This window comes from Scophthalmus maximus, chromosome 12, assembly GCF_022379125.1.
Source record: "Scophthalmus maximus strain ysfricsl-2021 chromosome 12, ASM2237912v1, whole genome shotgun sequence".
Classification (NCBI taxonomy): Eukaryota; Metazoa; Chordata; class Actinopteri; order Pleuronectiformes; family Scophthalmidae; genus Scophthalmus; species Scophthalmus maximus.
The window spans coordinates 2,257,075-2,278,235 of NC_061526.1; the positions used below are offsets into that span (position 1 = coordinate 2,257,075).

The 21,161-nt window shown below is 42.3% G+C and overlaps 1 protein-coding gene across 6 annotated transcripts; it reads left to right on the forward strand.

Annotated features, from left to right (window-relative positions):
* Positions 1-519: 519 nt before the first annotated feature.
* Positions 520-20,178, forward strand: LOC118318315 (synaptopodin-2). 6 transcript variants are annotated; one of them, XM_035647877.2, is made up of 5 exons: positions 520-832; positions 7,637-7,788; positions 8,774-9,531; positions 11,320-13,961; positions 18,115-20,178. In XM_035647877.2, the coding sequence occupies exons 1-5, from the start codon at positions 725-727 to the stop codon at positions 18,688-18,690; spliced, it is 4,236 nt and encodes a 1,411-aa protein (XP_035503770.2). In that variant the 5' UTR covers positions 520-724; the 3' UTR covers positions 18,691-20,178. The 6 variants fall into 6 exon arrangements, with proteins under 6 accessions (XP_035503770.2, XP_035503753.2, XP_035503739.2 ...); XM_035647860.2 differs by having other exon boundaries at positions 522-832; positions 11,320-14,354; XM_035647854.2 differs by having other exon boundaries at positions 523-832; positions 11,320-14,435.
* The last annotated feature ends 983 nt before the right edge of the window (positions 20,179-21,161 follow it).

A 21,161-nucleotide genomic window follows, 5' to 3' on the forward strand; every position in this document is an offset into this window, starting at 1 on the left:
TTCATTGCTGTTGTCAGGTAGAAAACAAAAATGAGTTGAGGGGTGGTCAGCCGAGTCTGACCTTTCGACCAATGGGTCACAAAACCTTCATACTGTATATAATGAATTGGGATACCATACATATATAGTCAATAAACATTTGTGTGTGTGGGGGGGGGGGGGCAACATTTTAATTGATTTTGTGAAATTATTTCCTGGACTAGTCCCAATTTTCTAGGGATGGTGGTTTTATTTTGACTCCCAGATGATAATGTGTCTGAAGAAGAAACAATACAAATAGCCTAATATAGGGTATTAAGCTTAAAAGCGATATGAAGGATAATAAAAAAAAAGGACGAGATATAGGTGTGCCACTGCTCTCTGCTGCAGTAACGTAACACTAAGAAAGTTATCACGTGAATATGCGTTGATACGCAATAAGATTCCTCATGCTGCTGATGATTTGCGCTTGGACGCTTTGGCCGATCCTTGAGTCGAGTGTGACGTTCATGTCCCGCAGGACGAACCACATGGCTTGCCATAGAACCACCAGTTGCATGATGTCGACGCCCGCGGGCGGGTCCGTGCGCCGTGACGTCTCCAAAGCGGGCTGGACTCGGGGAGAACTCAAGACGATGGGGATTGTACAGCGGAGCGGTGGAGGCGGTTTTGGTAAAGTGCTGTCGGTCTGGCTGTCAGCTTGATGATAGCGCTGCGGAGGCTTGGCTGAAGAGCTGCGCGCAGCATGGGTACCGGGGATTACATCTGCGTGACGCTGCGTGGTGGTGCACCCTGGGGATTCACCCTGCGAGAAGGAGAGGGGGACACCCACAGACCTTTCCTAATTTCCCAGGTATCTATCTATCTATCTATCTATCTTTTTTTTTTTGGATTGATTGCTGATTGATGTTTCATCTGCGATTCTTGGAGTCACCCATCAAAGATGAGGAAACTAATGAAAGCTTTACCCATGTTACTGTTGGATATTGGAGATTATATGAATTCCCTAGTTTTGGTTACAAGAGCCATATCTATATGCTCTCGATTTTGGTGGAAATTTGTCGAATCGTTCCCTGGAGAATAGAAGAATCTTAAGTTTTTTGTTTGTTTTGTCCCTGGTGGGAGAAACTTCATTCGGAGCAGTGCGCGTGTGTGTGTGTGTGTGTTTCTGCATTTTTGTGCGCGCTGGCTGTGTTTTGGTGCGAGATTCCTCGGGACCCTTATATGGTCAAGGCCGAGGGAGAGTGTGAAGCTGAGGCCAGTGTGATCTGTTATCACTCACAAAGATTATAGCAAAAAAAGCAAAGCATTGTTCAAACGAGTAAAAGAGCCTCCGAGTGAAGTGTGTGTGTGTGTGTGTGTGTGTGTGTGTGTGTTATGTAGGAACGACAATGCGAACTAATGTAAGTGTATCTTGAAGGTCCTGCAAAAACAATAGAGCTAAAAGAATGAACAGATATCTTACAGGAGGTCAGGCAAATGTAGGTTCAGTTATAATAACCCTTTTACAACATGGCGTGTGTTTAACCTGATAGTGTGGTCATATACCTAAAGAGCATTTACATACATGGTATTAGGAACATGTACTGTAATGTTGATAGAATATTCTGTTGTACATATAATTTCCATGTTAACTCTTATCACCTTGGTTGAAATTATGCCACCCAAGCGGGGCTTCAATAATCTACTGTTATAGCGAATGAGCATTTGTGTAAACCTCTGAACAAATAGCTTTCTTTCAGGTTTTCATAAATGTGAGTATTGTCAGGTTGACAATCATTTTTAAAGGCACACATTCGGTTTTAAATGCTAAAGTAAAAATAATCCCTGTCTCCCTTTTCTGACAATGTGATGAAAGCGTGTTGGTGTGTTAACCCGAGTTTCAGGACATTTCTTTGTGATGTACTGTTTCTGCACACAGAGAATGGTAAAGCCAGGTGCCTTTATTTTGAAGAGTGGAGCGACTCTATATATGGCATAGTTCTCAAGCTGCACACATCTCTCATCAACTTGCCCTCCGCGTAGTGAAGATGTAAATGTTTTTCTTAAGCTGCATTCCTGTGACATCAAAGCTCCAGCAAACAGAAGAGCACCCTGAGAGCATCAATAGATCATTTTAATAGCAGAGAGTTAGCCTGTTCAAAACAACTGAAAGTTAAATTCTGGAGTTTATTTGTAACTTTTAAATAGATTCTTTTGGTTAGACTGTAGATATTATCTCCACACATCTCAGCATGAAAGTCTATTTATATTGAATTGGTGGATGTTCAGCCACCTCAAATGGGCTCATGCACATCTGGACTAAGAGGAAATCCTTTATCATTGAGTCATTTGACTCAAATAAAAATAAAAAAAATTCTTACTTGCCCTTTACTCTCTGTTAAAGTTATTCCTATGAGTTATATTTATAATTAAATGTAAACAATTGGACATAAAGACAACATCACACAAGTAGTCTACAAACTTCTAATCAAGATCCAATCAAATACTATTCATGGCTATCTTACAAGCCTGAAAATATTAATGTAAGCAAATACCCAACAGAGTCATGTCAACTGTAACATTTTTGCATGAGTCAAAATAACCCTTACAAAATGCTTTGCCAGAAGGTAGCAGCATCAGTGAGGTTTAGAAGGCAAAATAACTGTAAAAGTCCTCTGTCATTTACCCCACATGGGAGAATGCCCCCTAAACGTAATGCCTGATTAAGCTTCAATCTTCTCTCTCGAACCCTCATGTGTTCCACAAGAGTCCTGTAAATACACTGGATTTTAGTGTTTGCCTATTAAGTGAAGTAGCTACATGCAATGCATGTGCCTCAGTCTCGGACATCTGGGGTTTTTAGTCCACCTCATCTGGAAGGCATAACTCTAAACATACCTCCAAACTCTTCATGAGGGAAGGACAGTCTGTTTGCAAAAAAGGCAAAAAAGACAACATACCAAGATTGTGGCAACTACTCCTACGCTAGAGTTTCTGCCGTGTCTGATAAAATGTGTTTCTTTAAAAAAAAAAAAAAAAAGTTTCTGTTGAATATAGTGAAGAGAAACTGTGTTATGGTTCCCGAGAGAAAGTGATTGTTCAGTGAAGAGACAGGCAGTACAGTCTGAGGGCATGGGGTTTCCAATCTTAAAAGGTTCTTTCCATATAAGGGAAGCTGTGTTTTTCTTCTTAGTTGGAGTCATGGCCTGAGTACAAAGTTGATGAGGTCACTTTATTTTTAAAGCCACAGAAACTGCACAATGCAACATTTTACGAGCCTTGACCTACAAATTGAACACACCTTTAGGAAAACATGGAACGGTTTACATCTGATCTATGCAAACACTGTTATGTTTTTGGACGTCTTCACCAAAAGACTTTTGTGATGTAATATGTGTTGATCCTAAACAGACATTCAGAAATAGAAATTGTTTAAAGCATCCCAACCTGAACAGGAGACTTGTTGGCCTCCTAATTACTAAAGTATATAATCTCGGTATGTGGAATGTCAACATGCATCAGATCAGTTTTGGAACACTGAATAGCAAGGCAAATGTAATCTTGATGCAAGTCTGCACATTTTCTAACCATTGGGACAAGCAGGAGTCTGCACATTGAAATTAATTATATATAAATTTCATTAAAATGTATTATTAGCCTGAATAAGGAGTCCTTCTTGGCTGGATTATCTTGAGGGCTTTTGTTGCTGATGTTTCAGCTCTAACAGTGCACCATAGGAACCTTATTAAGCTGCCAAGCAATCAGCGAAATGCCATTGCCTCATTCAGTCATTGCCGTTTTCCCACAGTAAACAAAGCGTGCCACAGTTCCTTCCATTACTGGAGTTTTGGCACTGCGTTTTTTTCAGCAAATCGTCTACATCCTGGTCCTGGGATGGAGCAGATGATGACTGTGCTAGTTTTTCCCTCTCACATCATCGAAGCAAATTAAGGCCAGTGCTCAAGCATTCTCTATATTTTGATGATACAGTTGTGAGTTTCAGTGTGACTGCTCATTGCCACAAATGGGGCCAAGTTGGGCTTTAAGGTGTCTCACCCCCAATTTTGAAAAAGTTAACCATCTCCAGTGATTGTGTTGTGACATTACACACAAGCTTTTTGACGTGGTTGAACATGTATGACTCATGTTTTTGGTCTCCCCCACATGAAGGCACATGTGATGGTTATAGTAATATGATTTCTATGTACGGTGTGTATGGTGTTTTCACTGCTACCTTATACTGCAAAGATGACATATAGTTAACTGTTCTGTGGAAACCACAGGTCCCCAAATGTCATGTATTATTTTCTTTGGATGGTAACATAAAAAATAAAAAAAACTAATTATCAACACCATCAGCATATTATCTATGTAGACTTCTTTCCAAAACCAAAATGAAGAAACATTTGGGTAAAGTAAATAATAAAGGGGACTAGGGCCATTGTATAAACACTTCAACAATAAAATTCAGTTAAATGCAATGCAATATGTTTTCAATAAGTTCAGTTTCTGGCCCTCCAGTGGAAAACATGCCGCTCTAAGCAAACAGCGAATAGATGAGTGAATAAAACATTAAACACAACTATCTTCCCTACATGGTATAAGTGGTACCTGTAAAGCAGCTGGAAAATATTTGCCTCAAATGTAAAAACATAATTGCTTAAAGCTGTGAAGGGCAGGAATGGCCGGGAGCTACATGAACACATTATGCAGTCCCGTATTTCCTGTGATTTTCTGTTGTGCCTAAGCATGTTAAACAGATAATTTGAAAATGGCCAACTCAAGATAATACAGGTATAAATGTTGTCTAATTGTGACCCCACATGATGTACATTTGGGAAGCACTTTATTCGAAAAAAACAAACAATTTTCCAAGACTGTTTATGATCTCTCTCGTCCGACACCTACAGTAGCATTCATTTGTTAATCTTTCCAGACCAATTACTGCAAGCTGAGTTACTCTTTACAAGCCGTTTAAGACCAGCAGGATTGAAACACTAGGTGGTATTCGCCTACCTTGAGCATTGCTCGACCGTCTGTGTATCTTTGTGTTACGAGGAGAGAAAACGACAAATGTTTCCCCTCCTTTTTTGGAGCACGGGGTTGTTGCTGTGGTGTTCCAGGCAAACCATCATCCCTGTTGTGAGGTGTGTGTGTCGCCATAGACAGGCTCACAGGTTGCCTTATAGGGGCCTGCTTGCATTCTGTTAACTCTAATAAACTCAGGGATGGAGTCGAGGGAGCTTTTGACTGAAAGCTACCAGCGCTATAAAAGTAACTCGTAAAATATGTTTGTATATGTAGTCTCTTTTTATTGTCCTAGTTGTTGCTTATGAGTCGCTGTCAGATTCGAGAGATCTGTGTCGGAAAGCTTGAATGCAAAGAAGTGCTTTCAATACCCATGCAATTGGAATGCAAAAGTCATTCAAAATGTTTCATATAAGATGCAGTGTTTTCCCATATAAGTCTCTTGTGCCCATGCATGGATTCTCCTCTCTCCTCCAGCAGCTAAAGATGTGTGCATGTGCGTGTCTGTGTGTGCATTGCCATCTAGTGACAAGATTGTTTTACTGCAAGTTTCTAGAGTTGAACACATGTCCACGGAGGTGGTATTGCAAGAGGACAGCAGACATTAACTAAGCATGGGATTAAATATATAACTAACACTCTCTGTGTGTTGCCTAAAAATAGAGAGATGGGCTACCATGGTACTTTTCAGTTTTACCATGGTAGTTTTCAGTTTTAAGCTCCTGCTTGCCAGGAGGTCTCTCTGTGTTGCTTTGGTATTAGAAACCAAGGAGACTGTTTTGGTTTTGTTATGGTGTGAATCAACTTGAAGAGAGTGCTCCCACGGTAGTCAGGGGAGGGGACATTAGCATGATCGATGGCAGAGCGGCATGGTCAGTGTCCTCAAAGGTTAAACTCTATTGATTGTGATGTATGTGAGGTTTCGTTGCAGGTTTCGTTGCAGGTTCCTGCACCGTCGTTCTCCTCTGTTGTTTTCTGTTGTCCCCACCCCCCATCCCTGTTCTCTTGCAGGTATGGTCCCTTCTCTGTGGTGTCTGTTTGAGCCCCCATCCCCATGTCTGTCCCGCTGTCCGGCCCGGTGACAAATCATAACATAACTAAATAAATAATAAAACAGACAAGGGAGTATATTAAAACTCTCTTGTTAAAGTAAAATCTGTTTGGCACAACAAGGTATTCAGCTCCTCATACTGTATACCAGGCTGCGGGGCAGGACAGGTTTAAAAAACAAAAAAACCCACTGTGTTGCTAAAAAATAGAGAGATGGGCTACCATGGTACTTTTCAGTTTAACCATGGTACTTTTCAGTTTTAAGCTCCTGCTTGCCAGGAGGTCTCTCTGTGTTGCTTTAGTATTAGAAACCAAGGAGACTGTTTTGGTTTTGTTATGGTGTGAATCAACTTGAAGAGAGTGCTTCCACGGTAGTCAGGGGAGGGGACATAAGCATGATCGATGGCAGAGCGGCATGGTCAGTGTCCTCAAAGGTTATCTATTGATTGTGATGTATCATAAACACTACATGTGCAAATTAATCCTTTAGGGGAATTAACCAAGACCTAGATTAAGATGCATGACTTTATTATTGTGGATAAATTGAGTGCTGAAGTTGTGGATTATCTCCTCCAATATTTTAAGGGTGTTTTTATGGCGTTTTGTCTCTATTAGACAGTTGACAGACATCATAGGGAAGAGAGGGAGGGGTCATATGGGACAAGAGATCATATGGGACAAGAATTCAACTGGAGCACAATATTTGCAAAATATCTTTCCTGAGAGCATATCCGCTAATTGTATGGAGCTGAGGTAATCATTTATCCCCTTGCCTGTATAAGTGGCCTTTTGTGCAAAATTTATGGGGTGTTTCTCCTTATTAAATCCTCTTATTAATGAACCATTTTATAGGACTCAGGAACCAATTACACAAGAACAAAACCATCAATCATTAGCTTAACTGTGCAAAGGAGGTGCCCTTTAAATGGATCTGAACAGGGCTGGCTTACAGCTATTGTATTGCAGCCGCATGGTTAAAATACAAGGTCACTTTTATCGTTGTACGTCTCACCTATGCCTTCAATGTCAGCGACACTAATTGTCTAGTGTAAATAGTGCAAACTGTTGCTTGACTCTCCTTGATAATCCAGTCTTAAAACACATTTTCAGATAATTCATTTGAAATTGTTTTGTTTTGTCTTTCAACATTGCACTGAGCACAAACTGTTGTTCATGTTTTCCTATGTTATTCTCGCGAGAATGCATAATCCATCTTAACTCATTTGAAAAATACTAATGTCCTATTGCTTTTCCAGACCAAACTGGATTGGTATTGCTGACCGGGGGGAGAGGTTCCTATATTCTAACCTCAGTACTAACTGACATTTCAAAGATTTATTTTGACTTCCTGTAAACTTCAGCACTGCAATGACTGGGCATAACTGGGCTGTGTGTGAAGGTTAGAGGATCATTCTCAAATTGTGCAAAATCATTATATGAGGGAGTATATTAGCATTTTTGGGCCACAAGCTGCTGTGGATTTCAATTACTGATGCTGTTTGTGTTTTTTGATGTGTGGTAGTAATGGATACTAAACCAAGATGTTGTTGTTTTTTAGTTGTTTTCTGTCCTCTTACTATGATACTGTCATCCACAGGTAGAAGACGGTGGCCGCGCTTTCCTGGCTGGAGTGCAGGAAGGTGATGAGGTAGTTTCACTCAACGGGGAGCCATGTGCTGATCTCACCCTTTTACGGGCCTTTGCCCTCATCGAAACATCAACCGACTGCATGCAGCTGCTTCTCAAAAGGTTGTTCCACATACCACCCCGTGAATTAACAATAACATAGGGATACCCCCCAGGAAAATTGATGAATTGCAAAAAGAAAGACGCCGTACAGTACGTCCAATAACATTACAACATCTGTGTGTCATGACGAATGGGCCATGCACTAGATCCTTGGTGCTCCCCACAGCTGTGAAATCATCATAGCAGCACTGCATTAGCATTTAGATGGCTTGTTGTGTTATTTGTTTTATAGCCTGCATCCTTTTGCATAGTTCACTGAACCACTGACTGTATGTGTACATACATGTATGTGTCTATGCCGGTGTCTGTGTGTATATTGGAGACTTAATGTGTGTCAGCCGTGCTGACCTTCCAGCTGGCTTGGCCAAGGTGTTACAGATTTGTGTGAGTGATTGACATGCAGCTGCTCTGCCATTACTCAGTGGGCACTTCCAGCAGGTTTAACAGGGTGACGACGCCTCAAATATTGCTGCATGTGGCCCAATGTGCCCTCATTTAAACGGAAGAGGGCACATGCAATAGTTTTTGAAGGCATGTTAAAGTAGAACCTAGTTTTTGAATCTTGTTCTTTGCTGGTTTATACACAAGTTCATTGTTGACCAAGAACACATAACAGGGTTTCATTAAAACTCTTTGTGTGACAGCATTGGATCCAATTTCTTCAGACATGGAGATCGGCTGACCTCAGAGTGTGGCTATCAAAATGTATTATGATATGAAACAAAATTAATAACAATGTAAAATAAGATTTGTGTGCACATCACCAAAGTCTCATGGACAGGATAAACTGACAGAAATATATTTTATTTAAATGAAATCAGATGGTTTTAAATGCACAGATCCAAACAACTTCACCAATTCCCTGTTTAATTGACAAATAAAATAAGAAATGGCATTATCTCTAATCAATTTAAATGATCAACACTATTTATTGAACTGAGAGAAGTTGCCCCAATCACTCATTACTGTTACTCTTCTCCGACAGATACTGCACCATTCCCCCTGTAGACTATGAATCAGAAGAGACATACTGTGGTGAGAGGGAATCTTCAGCCGATGTTTTAGCGAGCACCACCCTCCACATCTTCTCCCCAAAGCACAGGTCCCAAAGCCCAAGGGAACTGTACATATCTGAGTCCCAGGATGAGGCCTACTACGACACTGACACAGAGTTCCCCAAGGAACCCCAGCAGTTCTCTGATGGTCAGCGAGGCCCAGCGCCTGTTTTTAAGGAAAAAGGAGTACAGCGGTGCTTCTCCCCTGGGGACATGGTTGAGGTCCAGGTATCCCTGTCCGAGCAAACGCTGGATGACCTGGGGAGCGCCTCTCTTGGGAGTGCTCGTGGGATTGCGGGGGGAATCTCAAACAGAGAGGCTGTTGAGACTATCCACACGTCCACCATATCGCAGTGTCTACCATGCTCTGTCCGAGAGCCACTCGGGCAGCATGGGTTGGTGCTCGGCTCCCCTTCGAAGCTGGGGCAGGTGGAGGTCATTTTGCAGCAGCCGTCAGCATCCGGAGCAGGGAGGGGCATCCTGAGTGTGGGTGGCCCCAGGGTCAGTGGAAGTGTTGCATCCCAAAGTGAAGGAGAAGAAGAAGGAGGAGGGCACTGCGAGGGAGTTCCTGGGTCTTTTACGGTCTCATTTGGAATTCCCACAGAAGAGGCGTCAGCAGCAGGAGAGCAGGACTCTGATTCCGAAGGGGATCCAGACAAACCGAACAAGCATCGGGCAAGGCATTCCAGTAAGTACCTATGGATCTTTTCCATTTGTATCATGTACCATAGTTTGGTGTGCATTCTTTTTCTCTATGCATTTGAGTGTGTGGGTATAAGCATTGAATCTGTTCTGTATGCTAATAGGTCACTAAATTGCATTTGTCAACAACATTTGTGCAATCCAAAGCCTGATGGTCCAGTGTGTGCACACTTCAACATAGGATGTCTCTGTCAGTGCACTTGAAGGAGGGTGCTTATTCCTTTGAATGGAAGCAGTTACATCCGGGTCTAAGCTTAACTACAACAGAATCAAAGTAGTGGTAGGGGGGCAGAGATCTGGTGGAGGAGGGTGACAGTCAAAAAAGTGGAATGTAAAGAATCAAAAGGACACAGATAATGAATGTTGAATTGATCATATTTGTTAAGATGCTAATCTTTATGAAGCATCTTAAACTATCCATTTAAAGAGGCTTGGGTAGTGAGAGATTCCTCCGGGCTGTGTAGAAGACATAAAAATAACACCAGCACGCTGACGATGCCTGCAGCAGTGGCCTTTGACAGACACTAGCATGTGCTCCCCCAGGCCGTTACCTGATCCTTTCAAACTGAGTGCTTTAACTGAGCTAAAAGAGTGAGTCCGTTGCTCACTCCCGCTGTCTCCTCCACCTTCAGGTTAGTCTTACAGCACTATTAAAAAGTAAAGCTACTTCTTATTTTATTACAGCGATGCATTGCTGGATGGTTTGTGGTGTGGTAACCTGTTATGAGATGGGCCTCAGTATCAGCATATGTGATAGATTTACAAAAGAAGGACAGAAGGTTTAATGTGGACAGTTGGTGAACTTACCAATAAGTACTGGTAAAGATGCTCCGGTCCTGGTTAATTTATTGCATATGGGTTATCCTTAATCTTTCTTAGTTCCTATTTTTGGCTACTTAATGAGGATTAATAACTGATTTAATGTAGTGCAATTTTTGGAAAAACAAATGAGGATATTAGACATGGGTCAGATAACTTCATAACTGCTTTACTGGTTGATGATTTATGTTCAATTCCAAAGTTGGAATAATGAGGAAAATTATGGGGCGGATATATTTTGTGTGCACTATGAATATATGATGCATTTGTTCTCATGTATAGGAATCAGTTAATAGCTTGGTTTATCTTTGTTGTGTGATCAGATCAGTTCAACCATCAAACATATAGCATTAATTGTTCATTAGTCTGCTTCTGCTTTTAGTAATAACATAGGATGTATTTTTAAGACTTGTTTTCTTTTTTTACAAAAGGTTGAAAGTAGTGTAAAGTTGGTCTCTGAAATGAATTGCTTTGTTTCTTATTTTTTTGAAACATAATCTTTTTCACCTATCACCATGTCAATTGTACATGGTCTATCTTTAATCTACAAATGAATGTGGAACCAAATGGGATTTATATGATAAAATATATTAATTTCAGATTGATAATCATGGGCATATTATAAAAATAGCTTTCCACATTCATAACTTAAAGTGCATTGGCCAACTCCAATTTCGTGATCAGTTTAAACACAGTGTGCAATGACTGCCTTGGAAGATGTCCTTCACTCAGAGATCAAAGATATGAAAAGTACAAACAAAACTGTTATCATTGGTAAAATAGAAAAGCAAGCTCTTTCAAACTCCAGATAGTTTAATGTTCAACGATGTTTTCATCTCTTCACCTCTGTCAATTGTTAATTAGAAATACTTTAAAATAAAGCATTTGTTCTGGTTCCCTTTTTAAGTATCCTTGATTGTAAATTCTAAAATCTCTCTTTTCTTTCTTTTTTCAGGGCTCAGGCGTAGTGAGAGTCTGTCTGAGAAGCAGGTGAAGGAGGCCAAGTCCAAATGTAAACGTATTGCTCTCCTCCTTACGGCTGCTCCGCCCAACCCAAACAACAAGGGGGTGTTGATGTTCAAGAAACATCGGCAGAGGGTCAAGAAATACACTCTTGTGAGCTACGGCACTGGAGAAGACGAACCAGAGAACAGTGACGAAGGGGACGAGGAAATCGAAGACGAGAAACAACAAACACATACTGTTGAATTTACCCTTGTGGGTTCTAGCGATTCTGAAATAGATAAGCATTTCCTCACTAATGCCCATAGTAGCAAAGGTGTGCTAACTATCAACTGGGACAAGGGTCTCCTTGAGATTGAAAGGAACCTGAACAACCAAGCAGAGATGGAATGTTTGCCTGAAACCAAGGGAAAGGGTGCTGTAATGTTTGCCCAACGGCGCCTGAGGATGGATGAGATAGCTGCTGAACATGAGGAGCTTAGGCGCCAGGGTATTCCTGTGGAAGGAGTGCCGGAGACTGAAAAGAAGACAGTGGAGCACTCCTACATGCAGTCAGCAACAGAGGGTCATGCTTACATGGATGTAAATATACCCCAGCAAAGCCAACAGCAACACCAGTACCAGCAATACCAAGAACAGCAGTATTATGAGCAACAACAGAGCTACCAACAGCAACAACAGAGCTACCAACAGCAACAACAGAACTACCAACAGCAACAACAAAACTATGAACAGCAGCAACAGTATCAGCAACAGCAGTATGAACAGCAGCGTTATCAACAGCAGCAAATGTATCAGCAGCAGCAAGAGTATAATCAAGAGCACCAGCAAATGCAGCACCTTTCTGCAAACATCAATGGCACAGTCCAATATCAAACCAATGAAATGCAGAGTTCGTTAAGCAATCGTACTGCAAAGCCTTTCTTAGTTGAAAACATGGCGGCTACCCCTTATTCTCCCGTAATTAGTGGGACCAATCAAGATTCTGAGGGCCCAGGAGAGCAGATAGCTTCACGCGATGAGCGCATTTCTACCCCTGCATTTAGGAGTGGCCTTCTGTTTGATGGAAGGAGAAAAAATACTGGCAAGCCAATGTTCACATTTAAGGAAGCCCCAAAAGTATCCCCTAACCCAGCATTACTGAACCTCCTCAACAGAAGTGATAAGAAGTTGGGTTTCGAGTCAGGACCTGAGGAAGACTACCTTAGCCTTGGGGCTGAGGCTTGTAATTTCCTCCAGTCTACACGAGTTAAACATAAGACTCCTCCACCAGTGGCTCCAAAGCCTGTGATCAACCCCAACTCTCCTCCATGGTCCCCACAGATAGAAATGAACAACCAGGACATGGCTTTGCATGCTGAAAATAGTGTATCCGCACCTGCTGTAGCCCCCACCACAGACACTATTGCTGCTCCAGAGCTGGAATCAGCCCCTGCACCTGCTCCTGAGCCCTCTCCCCCTCCTGCCGCCCAGGAGGCTCCTGCCAGCACTACCACAGAGGAGCAGCACACGTGGTCTCTCCCAGAGCATGAATCTCAACATCAGCCTCTGCAAGTGACAGCTCAGGAGGAAAATCGTCATATTAATTCTACTCTGCAACCAGAGCCTGCTCCTGTGATTACTTGGGCTGCAGGACAATCACAATTACAACAGCCATCTACCAATTCCTGGAAACAGGGTCAAGTGCAACCCCAGGAACCACCTCCAAGTCAGTCCCCACCACAGCTACCTTGGGTGACACGGCAAACTACTCAGACCCATGCCCAGCCTCAACCCCCCACAAACACTTGGCCCCCTCAAATTCAGCCATCCTGGAGTCAGCCTCAGGAGCAAGCACAAGCCCAGACGCTGGCCCAGCCTCCCTGGGCACAGCCTCTAGAGCAAACACAGCCTCAGCCACAGGTTCAGCCACAGGTTCAGCCGCAGGTTCAGCCGCAGGTTCAGCCACAGGTTCAGCCACAGGTTCAGCCTCCCTGGGCACATTCTCATGAGCAGCCACACATGCAGCAGATGCAACCAACTTGGGGTCAGCCTCAAGAACCAATGCAGCAGCAGGCCCCATGGGCACAGCCATTAGAAACAGATACTCAGCAACAACCACCATGGATGCAACCTACCCAGCAGAAATCTCAAGTACAACCTCCCTGGGTTCAGCTGGAATCCCAGCCACAGCCGCCATGGGTTCAGCAATCACAACAACAGGCTCCACAACAAGCATGGCCACAGGCCCAAGCACCAGGTCAATCTCAGCCACCTTGGGTCTCAGCTCAGCCTCAACAGACACAGCAACCTTCAATTAATGCATGGCCCCCATCACAAGCTCAAGCCCAAGCCCAGCCACCTTGGATGGCCCAAGCACAACATCAAGTGCAGCCTCAAGCCAATTTGAATCCGTGGGCACCAGCACCTGCCCAGGTTCCGTCCCAACCATCATGGGCCCAGCACTGTCCAGAACATGGTCAGAACGCAATGAAGTCTTGGCCCCAAGAGCAAAATCAGGCCCAAAATCAACCACCTTGGGCTCCACCCCAGGCCACACCACAACCAAACTGGCAACCATCTACTTCAACAACTCCACCACAGCCATCAATGAATACAGCCTGGCCTCCAGCTCAGACACAACCTCAGACACTAGTGAGTGCTTGGGCACCAGAGACGCAGCAAACACCTGTGAATGTATCCACATCAATGGTTAACACTCGTCCTTCTCCCAAACCTTGGCAAACACCACAAAATGCCCCACAAAACCACACCCCACCACCTCCTCCACAACGAATGCACTCTTTTACTATTGGTCAAAGAGCTTCATCACCAATCAACCCAATGGCCACTACCTTAAATCCATCATCTGCAGGTTCAGCTTTTGAGATGCCAATCGTCAGAGGCAAAGGAGCTGATATGTTTGCCAAGAGGCAGTCTCGTATGGAGAAGTTTGTTGTGGACTCTGATACCGTGGAAGCAAGCAAGGCAAGCCGGTCAACATCTCCAGTCGCTTCCTTACCAAATGAGTGGAAATATTCTCCAAATGTACGTGCTCCACCGTCACGTGCATATAATCCTATGCAGTCCCCTTCTTATCCCCCAGCAGCAACAAAGCAACCCCCTCAGGTTAGTCCTTCATCCAAAGATAAGAAAAAAGGCAAAGAGAAAAAAATGCCTGCCCCTAAACCCCTCAGTGTCATAGAGGTAATGAAACATCAACCATATCAACTAAATTCTTCACTCTTTACTTTTGGCCCAGCAGTGGAGGCTACCAAGACCCCTCCTCCTAAGCCAGACTTTTCACCTCCTAACCCCCCTGTTGAAAACCAACCAATTAGTTATGGACAAATGACTCCCATCCAGCCAACTGGAACATTTAATGCTCCATACCCCCAGCAGGCCTATGGGATGCCCATGCAACCAATGATCCATGATAGCCAATACCAGCAAACCGCAGCTAATGTTTATCCTGCCCCTAATACTTATCAGCAACCCCCTGCTGGTCCATACCAGCAAGCATATAACCAACAGTATCAACAACCTGCCCCACCTGCTTATCATCCCCAAGCCCCTCAGTCATCAATCCCTTCCTACCAACAAGCACCGCAGGTTCCTCACCAACCAGCCAGCAGCCCTGCCTACTTGGCAGCTCCCTCAGTACCGTACCAGCCCCAGCCTCCCAGTAGCTATGTTGCTCCTAGTTTCCCTGTTGCTGCTAAGCCTGAATCTGCATCAGGTGGCAACACTGTAGCTGCTCCTAAGCCTAAGTTTACCGCTAAAAAGAGCTCAGCTCAGGTGTGGAAGCCAACAGCAGTTGATACAGAGTGATTTCATTATATGCTTGGTCTTGGCTTGAATCACAGCATTGTCGCTCTTGCAGTCCACTTCCAAGTGGAACATTTTGAGCGCATAAAATGCTTTTGTAATGACTATCGTCACATCCGCCTGCTCTTGTTGTTGTCATTGGACAGAGCTTGATGCTTTTCAAAGAGCTAATGCAAATGGCATCACAAAAAAGTTAAGAGCATAAGAACAAGAACGGGGTGTAAGTATATCTTATCAGACACAAAGGAGCCAAAATGTCCTTTAGCATTTTTATATAAAGTGATGCATTTTTTAACATATTCTGTATAAATTCACCATGGAAAGGGGGAAAAAATAATACATTTGTGTAATTTATGTAAAAGAATTTAAAGTAATGGCAAGATGAGAATGTAGGGGAATATGTTCCTCAGTGTGAGCTGAAAGGGTTAGGGAAAGGGTAAAGGAAAAATTAATCATCAAAAGTGAATGGAACTAGACAGTGACAAGAGGAAGTTGAATTTTGAAAAGAAGAAATGCTAAATGTGCCTGCTTTTATTTGATAAACAAAAAATCCAATAAATATAAAAGTGAAAAAAAGTAATAATAAAGTTGTGAGGGAGAAGAATGGGATTTGTAGGAGGAAACTGTGGAAGAGGGCTATCTCAGTGATGTCACTACAAGGTACAGAGATTATGTAACAACTCTGGAGTTTCAAGTAACTGCCAGAGAAAACGAGCAGTACTTCTTACAAAAAGTGACAACTGACAGTGGCTTGCTTGAACTTCAAATGCTTGATTAGCGAACATTATTCTTCAGTGTTTTCTCTTCCATAGCAGCTACCAAAGTGGGTTAGTTTTATTTTAAGCTTTTTACCAACTGTTGCATCATGTTAGGTGCTATATTTAAAACGCCTCATGAGAGGGAGTGCTGAGGTCCAGAAATAGTAGGCTTGAATTTCAACTTAGGTCTTAAGTGAAAGCTACTATGTGTCAGCGCTCCTACAGTATTTTTCTGATAAGAGAAAATATGAAGTGTAATGTAGTTTTGCCCACTGTCCTAGTCTCACTCCTTCATGCATCTTCTCCTGCTTTTGTTTTCTATGAATAGATGTTAATAAATGATATACAAAAGAAGTACTGTTGGAAGGAAAACTAGCCCAATAATGTTCGCAAATATATTTTTGGTACAGGGCTGCTTTTGCTCTTTGTGTTCTTCTCTTTTTCCTTTTCCTTTGTGTGTTTCTCTTCATAGTGCACTTTCTGTATGATTCACCGCAGTGCCATTAAAATGTCTTTGATCCTTGTTTCACTTTTCCTTCTTTTTGTTCTTTGAGCATGCTTTTTGGGTTTCTTCAATTTCTGGTTCCTTTTTTTTATGTTGCTGAATTTCACCACTTCTCCACCTGTGCTATAAATGCTGATAAAGTTATTTTACAAAATAGATTTAATTTCATTGACAAACCTTTTTCATAATGAATCTGTTCAAAAGTGAAATATAAGGTTGACACTATAAAAAAATTGCCAGAAACACTTCATCACCAGAATCACCTACTTTTTCCAGCAACTGAGGTAAATGCTTGAGAAGCACATTCCGGCAGAATGACTCTACCTGCTGATGCGTTCATGAAGGATATTATTAGACCCGAGATTTCTCTGGAGGTCAAGTGAGGAGGACCCAGCTGAAATGTATATCCGTGTCATGTCTTGCATTTTCAGAACGGGTAGTTATTTGTTTATTGGAATTTCTCATATCAAATGGTCTGTTAATTTGACAGATTTCTGCAGCTATATCTGAATCTGATCACTATTCACACGGCGAGACCTGGTCTCCCCATTGCCTCATTGGTTAGTTACGCATGCATGTTTATCTCAACAATATTTGTTTTTGATGCAATCTCAACACAAAATATGACATTGAAACAATGTTATTCATAATCAAATAAAAACAATGAAGTGAAAAATTAAATAGAGACAACAACCAAAATGTTTGCACTTTTTAAATGTAGGTACAAAAATGTGTAACCAGATGAACATCAGCTGTTTTAACCACAACAAGGATGTTTGTTGAATTCACCCTTCCACTCTCAAATGCACTGAAGACGTAGAGAGTGTGAGGCAAACATGTAGGCAAACTGTTTTCAGTACAATGAAAATATGATCCCAGATTGACTATTAATCTAACTATCCATTCTAGTGCCTGCCTCAGTCTAGGATAACACTGCTGCAGGCATTTTAGTCCTAACAGATACCTGAGTCAGCAGAGAATTTATTTCCCCTCGACCCATTCAGCTACATTTTTTATTTTTATGTCTGCACTCTCTTTTCTTCTGCTCTTTCATTTTTGCCATCTCTTTCCATCTGCTGATTTTCACCAGATGATGGCAGCACTGCTTTTCTGCATCAGCCATACCAAACAGAATGTGTTGTCAGAGGCAATGACCAGCACAGAGGTGCTTTTCCACCACCCAAATAACCCTTGGCTCTCTAGGCATCCTGGTTTGACTATTAAGCATTAAGCAGTTTCACCATATCACTCTCATACTGTTATTATAGTGTTGCAGTCGGAAAAATCTGACCCAATGAATATATGCGGAATATGGCTCACTTTGGTAAAACCATGCACTTTCATGAGCCAGCTCGGAGAATGAATCCACTCTGTATGGACAAATGCTAAAGCAGTGAGCTGAGGAGGTTTACAGAGGAATGGACAATTGACTCCTCAATAGGTTTGATAATAATAACGTGTCATAGAGGTATTAACAGTTTCTTGCTATTTCAGATCTAAGCAAATATTTATTCACGCACAATATGTATGGCTAAAAAGTTAAACAGAGTAACATGAAATACAATAATATGATATAAGAGCACTTAAAAGACGTGTTGATGGAAAGCTGTTATATTTTCCATCATTTCCCAAGTTGAGCAGATTTGGCGGGAGAGACAGTCAGCCAACCAAAAATGAACCCTTACTAAAATAAACATGTCTGGATTTTTCTTTGCAGGCACTTGGAAGGAGCTACTCCCTTTCCCCACCAGCCAGAATACCATCCACAGGCCAGAAGTCGGCTTCAACTTCTTCTTCCCAAAAGCCTCCAACATGGGCCGCCAAAACTGTGGAGAAGGTCCACAAACCTCTTTCACCCTGGGAGGCCGCCTCCCGACACCCACTGGGCCTGGTGGATGAAGCCTTTGCTAGCCAGAACCTCCACCAAACCCTCGCCTCAAACATCCATTTGGCAGCCCAGCGCAAAATGCTGCCCGAGCCGCCAGCAGAGTGGAAGGCCGGGATGTCTTACCAAGCCCCCCCGAAAACAGGCAGCCAGACTTGGAGCCAGAGTCAAAGCCGCAGTCACAGTCGGGCCCCACTGCCATCATTCGCGTCCCCAACAAAGGGTGGCGTCTCGTCCGCCGCTGGTCACGCTGGTTACAGGTCCCTGCCCAGACAGTGGCAGCCTCAGAGGTCTGTGACACAGGCCAACCGCGAGCCCCCAGTGTCTTCCTCTGACCATAAGAGGCCCTTGGGAAAGCAAACATACAAGTCCGTGTACACCAGCAACACTTGGAGTTGGAGACGGTAGGATGCAGCTCAACCTTTGTGACCGTAACCTGTTCAAGTACAGTAAGAGCATCGTCAATATCTAAACAAACCATATGGTGAGTGAGTAGTGAGCAAATAATGAAATGGTCATCTGGAAAGATTGTTAGAGCTCACCTGGTTTCGATGCTAGAACATAAAAAAAATGCTTTATACTTTTTTTTTCTTTTAGGTTATTAGTATAACAGGATTCCGATGAGATATTTGCATGCCGCAATCAAATGTGATGAGTGATGATCACTCTGACAGTGTACGGAGATCTCAAACATGATTTGAGCTACCTTTATAAGTGACAGCTGTCGAGCTTGGTTAATACACTGAAGTTGGACTGTAGATTATCATATAGAGCAGTACGAACGGATGTAATGATAGGTGCTGAATGAGTGGAGGTCTGGATGTTTATATAGAAACAGTGTATCTGTAGATGACGATAGCGGCTGACTCTTCAGTTACCCTTTCAGAATGGACAAAAAGGTAACTGTGGTGTCCCGAGAAAGAAACCAGTGACCCACACATCCTATAGTAAGTTGCAAGTGGAGATTGTCTCTTGAATTATGTTTTTGCTCGTGGATTTGCTGTTCATCCTGGTTGCGCTATGTGTTGTGGATGTATGTATTTTCAGCATGCTAGTTATTGCAGTGAGTGTGCACATTGTTTTTTTCTTCTTCTTTTTCTTTTAGCTGGTTTAGTTTGATCTTCAATCTATTCTAACTCCAGGCTGGTGTGACCAGGAGATGATTTCGCTGTCAGGGTGCAATTAGTTTTGCATTAGAAGTGAGGCTTTAAACTTGGCGAAAGGTTAGTTCCATAACTCAGCGTGTTGTGGGCGGACGTGTTGTTACGTGAGCTCTAATAAGTGAGATTAATTTAGCAGGTGAATTTTAATTAGTGCGCTGTTAGCATAACACTAACTACTGAGAGCAAGAGAGAGGGAGGATGAGAAGCCCCAAAATGGGTCAGCTTTGTCAACTTTTCAGTTTCCCAACACTTTCTTTTTGTTGGGCCACCTAGAAAAACAAGTGAATAGTTAAAACACAGCTGACTGTATATGGAAAAAAATTTGGTTTGCAGTATGTAGAATGATGGCGGTATTTTAGTTGGGGGTTAAAGAAGGATTATGAATCTAATAAATACAAAAACAGAGAATTTGCTCAAAGCTTGTATTTGGTTTGGGCTTTTGCTATAGACTTGCGATCATCTCTAAAGAATCAAAGTGTTTCCACAGTCTGTACATAATGTCCTAATGTGAATCTCACCAAGCAATCTCAGAAACATAAATAAGACCGATCTGACTCACAGAGCACCCTGACATTCTGTAGTGTATCTGAGATAAGTTCACTGTATTGCTTCCATTCAAACACTTGTGCTTATGATACAAAAACAGTAATCAATACCTATCTGTTCCAACCTATTTCAGATGTAGTTTCACATTTTTTTAAATAAATACATCAAAATGGCACTATTTCACAAATTGCGTTTGTGCTCTTTGTTCTTTTTTCCAAACATGAGATACAGTACTTCGCTTTGGGCCATTTGTTGCTTGCAGTACCATCCCACAAAGCATTTTCTATGATGTGTTGTCTCCAATAGTCACCCACTCCGTATCCAGCGGAGGGGGCTGGAAGGGGTTGGGGGGTTATTGTTCCCATGGTGACCACCGGTTACATAACAACAGTGGGTACTTGCTGTGGCTGAACCATTAGGAAATGAGAGATAAGGACACAGAGCGGGATGATAAACAGAAAGTATTTCCCTGGCAATTTAGCTTTGGCGAAACACAATTCCAATGTTATTAAAACGGTGGAGCTTGAATTGCAGTATGAACAATGCATCATAAAGGGGCGGTACACATAACTTTTAAATATTTCATTTTGTGTATGAGGCTCTTGGCAAAGTTTTCTGTTTGCCAGGAATTACACGATGCCAGTGAACGTGCTCCCTTTAACATCCAACCTTATGCTCTCTTGCCCCAAGCTGGGTGCAGACACTGCTGCCTCCCTTTATTTGTCTCTTTTGCCAAGTAAGGAAATAAATATATATATATATATATAGGAGGTAAATTAAATTCAGCAAAGTCAATTACAACATAGCGAGTGGATTATAAGGTGAGTGCCTTCTATTATGCCTTGGACTCTCCTACATCACATGATGGCCTTTAAAACAAATAGTATCTGATTGGTCTGCAAGCCCTGAGGGGGCCACGTACCGATGCTGGCCATCACTAAATATATTTATGTTGGCTGAGCACTGCAAGTCTTCAGCACTGATGAATAAAAATACTTAATTTTTTTTTTAAAAGTAAAGCTTTGTCAGTGTTTTCCAAGAGTGGCTTTTTTTTTCATCCCTTCAGTGCTTTTAGAGTTCATGTGTATTTGTAAATTGTCAAGATTACAACAGATCACTGCCCTTTGCACTGTAAGTCACTATCTGGCTTTGACCACAGATAAAGCTCGG